Consider the following 7,521-nt stretch of genomic DNA (forward strand, 5'->3'; position numbering starts at 1 on the left):
ACTCCATGTGCTCTTTGCTCACTGATTTCAGGAGCAAATAGGCTGATGCACCCTCGAGTCAGAGAGACTGAGCCTGGTGTTCGTCTATAGGCCAGCTAACCTACAGCAATTCCTATTTGGTTTTTTTGTACAGTGCTCATGTTGATCTGTTTTTCACCAGCAATGCATTTAATATACACATTCACCTAAAATGAACTAACTCTTACAATTGACAGGTGTGCACAAGAGAAGCCAGCACCAGGGACCTGATGATATTTACTTGGATGACTTGAAGGCTTTGGAACCTGAAGTTGCTGCACTCTATTTTCCCAAAAGGTAGCTTTATCTAAACTTTAATGTTGCAAGGCTTATGCTGCACAGATTCTGTGAAATATTAAGGCTTAGTTTTAGGTGTGAGAGAACTAAATGAGATAAAAACATTTTTTGTTCAAACTTGACATTTGAAGTTGGGGATATATAATACATCAATATTAAACTTATTCTGCACTATGGAGAGAAGCAAACCTTATTGTTTTCTTAGTGAATTCAGTTGTTGGTTTCAGAGCCATGACTGGAGTTGCTTTGAACAGTTAACTACCATACTTAGCTCTTGACATGAGTACAGATTGGCATGGAGAACCAGTGCAGGAAAGCTTGTGTACTTAAATGCTTCTTTTTCCTAAAAAGTTTCTGAAAGTGGAGCCTCAAGAGTGAATATTCTTGGCAAACTTCAAATTTAACAATTTTTTGCAGTTGGCTCTAAACCTATGCATGATCTGGGCACAACCAATGTATTGGGGTTTTAATCATAGCCATATGGCTGCAGGAGACCCCACAGTCTTGCTCTTTGTTCTCCCTCAAGTTGTTTTCCTAGAGTTTGAGGTATTCCTGACATTGATGGCTTAAGGACTTTCTGCAGGGGAAAATGGTTTCGGGGGGTTTAATAAGAATGCAGGCTTTTTCCTGCAAAGTTTTGAAGCCTCTTCCTTCATCCAGGGAAGAAAGAATGGAATGAAGGCACAAGACTAGAGCTCCACTGAACTGGTCCCAGGGAAATGGTTTTGGTTGGCCATGTGATCATTTTTCTTCAGATGCACTTACATACCTTAGCCAAAATGCATTATTTTCTCTAAACTGGGTATTTGTTGAATCCAAATGGCAGATGATAAATTGGCATCATTTAGTGATTTAGTCTAAACAGATTTTCTACTGGTTTATGTTGCACAGGGTCAACATATTAAAAAAAACAAACAAAAAGCCCAAACCACTCCCTCTAACCCCCCCCTTCCAAAACCAAAACATATGCAACAGATTTTTTTATCTAAATATTATCTACCAAGTAATGTTAGCTTAATAGTCAAATTTCTTATGGGTCTTTCTTAGCCAGCTACACTTATTTGTAAAAACAGCAAAAAACATTTTCCCCCAACTTTACATCAGCTTTTGAAAACTGCCCCCTATGTTTTCTCCTACGACTTTTTGTATCTTAAGTGAAAGAGTCGTCAGCTCTGATTGTCAGTGCAAATATGGGAAACTGATTTTGAACACACTAGAAAATGGTATAATTTCAAACTTGGTGTTAAACAGCTTTTTTTTTAAGGATTTAAATGGGATTTTATTTTTTTCACTACTGGAATACCATCCAATGCACATTCCAATTCCAATACACTTTTTTTAAACATAAATCTTTTCAGACATGTCTTGAATATCTAATGTACTTGGCTGTATACTGTGTACGGCAGTAAACTACTAAATTCTGCACTTCATGAACTATTAAGTAACAAATATAGTGGAAAATGTTATAGGAAAGAATTTAGTCAGTCAGTATCTGCTTCAACAGCTATAAAGTTTTGACGTGGGGGGAGAGGATTTAAACATTTGACATGAAAACAGGTGTGTGCCTATATCAGTGACTAATGGCCAATCTTAAGGCTAGATTCTCTTAATTTTGAATGACCTTTTGTTTTAAAATAAGTGGAGTGTATTTTTTCTCCAATTTATCTTAATATCAGTGGAAGGAGAAAAGGGTCATTAGACTTACCAATGTTGTATTTTTTTAAGTTAATGATATGCCTTAACATTTCATTACCAGTCCTTGGGTCCAAGCACCAATTAATTTAGAAGCCACTGGGCAAAATATCTGTACATTTTTATTAGAGCTTAGTTGTTTTGAATTACTTGAATAAAATGGTTTGGATCATGTAAAAAAAAACTAAGTTGCTATCACAAATTGCATATCAAATTATCATGGCAGAGAAAATAACATTTTCTATTAATGCTTCAATTCTAAGTTTAAAGAGAATATTGTTTCCAAGTGTCTGGCATTTCAGAGTAGTTTCACAAAGAGACTGTTTCCTTTTTCCAAAAAAAAAAAAAAATCTAATGCTGGTGTAATAGATCTTTACTTTGTAGTGTAATGCAGTATTTGAAATACAAGAGTATGTAGTCGTAGTAGAACAGTTTGTACCATGTGCTGTTCATAATACTATTTTGTACAAGTATGTCTTCAGTTGTACAAATAGAACCTCTTTCTTTCAGTGATTCTGATCCAGGTTCCAGGCAGTGGACAGAGTCAGATACTTTCTCTGGTTCTCAGTCACCACAGTCAGTGGGAAGTGCTGCAGCTGATAGTGGCACAGAGTGTATGTCTGATTCTGCTATGGATTTGCCTGATGTTACCCTCTCACTTTGTGGAGGTCTAAATGAAAATGGAGAGATCTCTAAAGGTATGTAAGAAACTAAGTCAAACAAATAGGCACGGTGTACTCAACTGACAACTTATTTTAGGTTCTTAGTATTCTTCTTCAGAAGCTTTTAGTTTTTAATTTTGATCAAAGTGGGGAAGGATGAGAACCAGGAATCTGCTTTATATTTTATATGCTGAAGGTAAATTGGCTACTGGAGGCTCAATTACAGTATGAAACTCAGCTACTAGTAAGGATAGATGATATGCCTTCATGTGAAGGATGTTAGCCAAATCTACTTTTCCTGACACCTACTTCCTTCTCCTGGTTGTACCTATGTATAATATATCTTAACCATAACTGTTACCATCTCCCTCAGCATTGCTTGCTTTGCTACTATGTAAAGCTTTAAAATCTTGCTTCTATCTCATTGCTTAATAAACTTTCTTCTTTTTAGTGTTTTGTGCAGTTAGAGAAAGGGTGGTGAGGCTATTGTCTTGGAACTGTCTTATCCCCTGTTTTTAAGTTTGAGATTCATCTTCTTTCTCTCTTCCAAATAGTTACTAATCCTGATTTTTTTTCATGACACGATCTTTTTTTTCCAGTTCAATCCTTTGTTATAGAATGTCATATTTTAACCACACATTCTTAACATTTTGCTCTTAAAATTTTCCTTCATGAACACAAACATACATGAACTTTGAACCTGTGCCTTATTTTAAAGATCAGTGTCTGCCTTTTTTTTTTAATTTGTTACTCCAAGTGCTTATCATAATATCTTAGCTCTCTGACTGTACAATGAAGCTTAAATTTAAAAAAAAATCAAGATTAATACATACGTTGAATGTCTTGGTCATGCAGTGGTATATATTATACATTAAATATGAATTAGACTTCATAAAAAAATACATGTTTGAAACTCCACCTCTTGCTCAGGGACTTTCTTCCAGTAGAACTCTATTAAATCTTGAATTTCAATATACCTGCATTGTCACTAATGATTGAAATCAATAATCAGAAATAGGTACACTGATAAAATAACTTAGTTTTAGGTCAAGTGTAGAAAAGTCATGATTCAGCACATAGGTTTTTTTCTTAAAAATAAGATGCACTCAGAGAAGCTTAGTTTTCTCTCTACCACTATGCACTAAATCAGCCTTTACCTCCTCTACTTCCTAACTTCTCATTCTCTGACTGGTGAAGTGGGTGTGCAGAGTGAGGCCCTTCTTACTGTTGCAGAAAAGTTCAGTATGGGTCGCCTATAAAGTGGAGCATATTTTAGCATCTCTTTTGGCTGACATTAGAGGATCAGCAAAGACAACTGAAAACCAAATGAAAAGGAATTTTGATAGTAAGTCTGTTTTCCTATATGCAAACTAAATGCAAAGTTTTTAAGATAGGAAGAAAAAGAATAATTTCTAACTGAATTGATAAAATGTCCTTGTATTGCAGAAAAATTCCTGGAACATATTATTACTTACCATGAATTTGCTGAAAACCCAGGACTTATAGACAATCCTAATCTGGTAATAAGGATATACAACAGGTAACTTTCCCTGTGTAATTAGTTCATAAGAATTCTTTTTGTTTTGCTTGTTTCTGCAGTAATGGGCATTACAGGTGCTATATCTTTGAGCTGAAATTCAAATTGTTATTTATAGTCATTTGCCCTTATGAGTAATGGCTTTAAATTGCTGATTAAATTCCAGCTTGTTTCTTCTGAAGCAAGGTGTTGCAGCATTTGTCACTGACTAAGCTGTGTGCAGTAGAAGTATTTGCCTTTCACATTGCACATTGGTATGGTAGCTCATGACAAAATTCAGACATTAATTTTAATTAGCTGTTGACCTTAATGTTTCTAATAATAACTTCTTATCTCTCTCTTCAATAGGTATTATAACTGGCCATTGGCTGCTCCAATGATCCTCAGTTTGCAGGTGTTCCAGAAAAGTTTGCCCAAGGTAAAAATAAAAGCAAATAAACAAAACCCTACATTTTATATTTTAGTTAATTCTATTCAGAACATTAAATACAAACTAAACTTATTTTCAGGCTACAATAGAGTCTTGGGTCAAGGAAAAGATGCCAAAGAAATCTGGAAGGTGGTGGTTCTGGCGCAAGAGGGACAGCATGGCTAAACAGGTAATTTGACTGTATCTTTTAATGGTGAAGTAAACCAAATTCAGTTTTATGCATCAAGCCACACATGCTGATCAGGTCTCTGGCAACCAGTGCTGTAAAGTTATATATTCAATTATGTATTAATATTATGTAATTTCATAAGTGCTTTTGAGGGGGGTTTTTTTTAGAGAATAATATATAACTAAAAATATTATCATGTGAACATTATTTTAAGGAGCCTTCACTCTACATTATAAACTGTCTTCAAAGCAGCTTGTAGAAAGTTGCAGTTCATCTGAGAATATGCAAATAACAAGGAAATAGAAAAGTGGACACTGCTCTGTCAGTTGGTTTGTCCTTTTCTTAATTGCAGTGTTACAGTTTTAATTAGTCATATTAGATTGGCTTTAAGCCTCCTTCCTGTCTTTGGAATATTTAATTATATAATGCTTTCCTGTCTAATTCTTAAAAAAATATATGTAATTTTTATACAAGGAGCTAGCTTGATAACCCTGATAAGTACAGAGTAGGCAGTAGCAACACCAGATTTTTTTTCCACTTTCCGTGTGTCCCAACACTTACCCAAAAAAGGGCCACTTCAAAGCTTGTAGGTCCATTCCACATACTGTCTTTTGAGTACTACTAACTAGGCTGAATTTTAGTAGCAATTATGGATGAACACCTTCTTACTACTTACTATTGCTGCCTTGTACTGTTCTTTTTTTTTCTAGATTGGTATAAGCAATATGGCTTATCTATTGCATGGTATTAGCCATCAGCTGCATACCAGGGAGTTTCCAATTAGAGCACTAGTCACTTAAATTGGAAGTTCTCCATCTCTATTCTACAGATTCTTTCCTGTTGCTCTGAAAAGTAAAATGTTTGAGGTGTATATGATCTATTACAGAAGATCTTATGAAAAGTCTGTATAATGAGCATGAATACCTGATATGGATGGTACATTTATGAGTCTTATATAAGCATTAGTTTTGTGGGCCAGGAATATAAATGTTCTTGTTAATTCAAGATGCTTAAAATGTTGGTATGTTCTTGATTTTAGCTCCCAGAGACAAAGGAGGGAAAATCTGAAGCGCAAAGAACAACTGACCTGCCAGCAACTACAAAAGAGCAAGTTAATAGTAGGTGTGTTCCTGTCTGAAGATTCTTTTGCGGACTCGATAGCATCTCGTAATTTTTTTTAGAAGAATTCAGTAGGAATTTACTGTGGGAAGAAACATTTCTGCTGAACTACTAAATAAAGCCAGATATTTTTTTGGCAAATACTTCAGCAAGAAAGTGTCAATAAAACAAGTTCTACGACTATTTCCTAAAACACAGCAGGGTTCTGCATAAATTTTGTCTGTCACTTTCTCATTGTAAAATAATAATGTCTTCTCGTTGATTTGCACCATATGCCATTTTTGTAACATAAAAACTGAAACAATAAAAATAGTATTAAATGTAGTGAATGAATCGCATAAGAACTTAATTGGAGGTAGCAACCAGCACAAAACTGCAGTCTTGTCAAGATGCTGGCAAACAAAGTAGTCCACCCTGTGGCTTCCTCTTCTCCCCATGATTTTAGGAGGGATGAGAGTGAGTGTTATCTGTGCACTAAAGGTTTAAGAAAATGTGCACCATGGTGGCAGGCCTACCCTGTAAATCTGAAATGTTAATTCTGCTTTTACACAGATTAATTTTAAAAGGTGAGCCCTAAATATATTGTATTGTGAAATTTATTAGCCTAACTCTAAGATTTGTAATTAGTGCTCAGCAGCAATTTTTTGAAAAGCAAAGCACAAGTACTTTTCTAATTTCTCTTTTCCACTTTGCTGTTGAAATAGATATACCAAAGTAGAAGTGACAACTTGGTACCAAGTCCCTAGAAGGCAGGGTAGATTTGCACCTTATAGACTAACCATAGTTGATTATATCAATAGCTATATATTCATAAGATCATCTGATGAAGTGAGCTTGGGCTCATGAAAGTTTATGATACATGTACACACTCGCTGGTTAGTCTGTAAGGTACAAATCTTCTCTGCTTTCTCAACTTCAGACCAAACATACTAGACTTTGTCTGTTCATGGATGGCAGCAAGTCCCTCCCTAGATAAGGAGGGAGGAGTCAACTCAACTGTAAATAGCCTTGTCTCAGGACTTTGCTAGTGCTAGTTTATGCTCCTAGGCTTTTCCCCTATTCTATTGGCATAAGCATGGCTTTCCCCACCCCCTATTCTATTGGTATAAGTGTGGTTTCTCAAGGTTCTACTGTTACTAAAGGGCAGTATTTTTTTATTTATTTTTTTTACATTGTACACACTTGACTGCAGGTTAAAGCACTGCTTTTCAATTATTAATTTTCTTCTAGGCCAAGGCTGAAGCATTAACACAAGCAGAAACCTTTCAGTGCCTGAAATTAGTCTTACACTTAATAAAACACGTGTATTTTAAGCCATTACAAAAGCATTTTCTGTGGCTTACTTTTATTTTGGTTGCTGTTACATTAGGCCAACAGAAGATGATTCTTCTAGTGATGAAGGGTCACAGGAACTGAAAGAATCCCTAAAAATAGATTCTGCCCCATTGGATCATCCAAGCCAAGGCAACACTACCTCTTACAAGAAGTCACTTAGATTGTCTTCAGACCAAATAGTAAGTGATCTGTCCTTCTTATATGTAGAATCCCTGATACAATATAGGTTTATCTTTTTTCTTAACTAGGGTTATTTCTTTCC

At 35.3% G+C, this 7,521-nt stretch overlaps 1 protein-coding gene across 3 annotated transcripts in view; it reads left to right on the forward strand.

Annotated features, from left to right (window-relative positions):
• The window catches only part of LPIN2 (lipin 2), a 47,562-nt gene that overhangs the window by 26,723 nt on the left and 13,318 nt on the right, over window positions 1–7,521 (forward strand). For all 3 annotated transcript variants that reach the window (XM_006030103.3, XM_025211675.1, XM_006030104.3), the window contains 7 exons: window positions 216–315; window positions 2,518–2,705; window positions 4,116–4,209; window positions 4,555–4,624; window positions 4,716–4,805; window positions 5,845–5,927; window positions 7,294–7,438. In XM_006030103.3, the coding sequence (XP_006030165.3) occupies window positions 216–315; window positions 2,518–2,705; window positions 4,116–4,209; window positions 4,555–4,624; window positions 4,716–4,805; window positions 5,845–5,927; window positions 7,294–7,438 (770 nt within the window). The remainder of the gene's footprint in view (window positions 1–215; window positions 316–2,517; window positions 2,706–4,115; window positions 4,210–4,554; window positions 4,625–4,715; window positions 4,806–5,844; window positions 5,928–7,293; window positions 7,439–7,521) is intronic.

This window comes from Alligator sinensis, unplaced genomic scaffold (assembly GCF_000455745.1).
Source record: "Alligator sinensis unplaced genomic scaffold, ASM45574v1 scaffold318_1, whole genome shotgun sequence".
Taxonomy (NCBI): domain Eukaryota; kingdom Metazoa; phylum Chordata; order Crocodylia; family Alligatoridae; genus Alligator; species Alligator sinensis.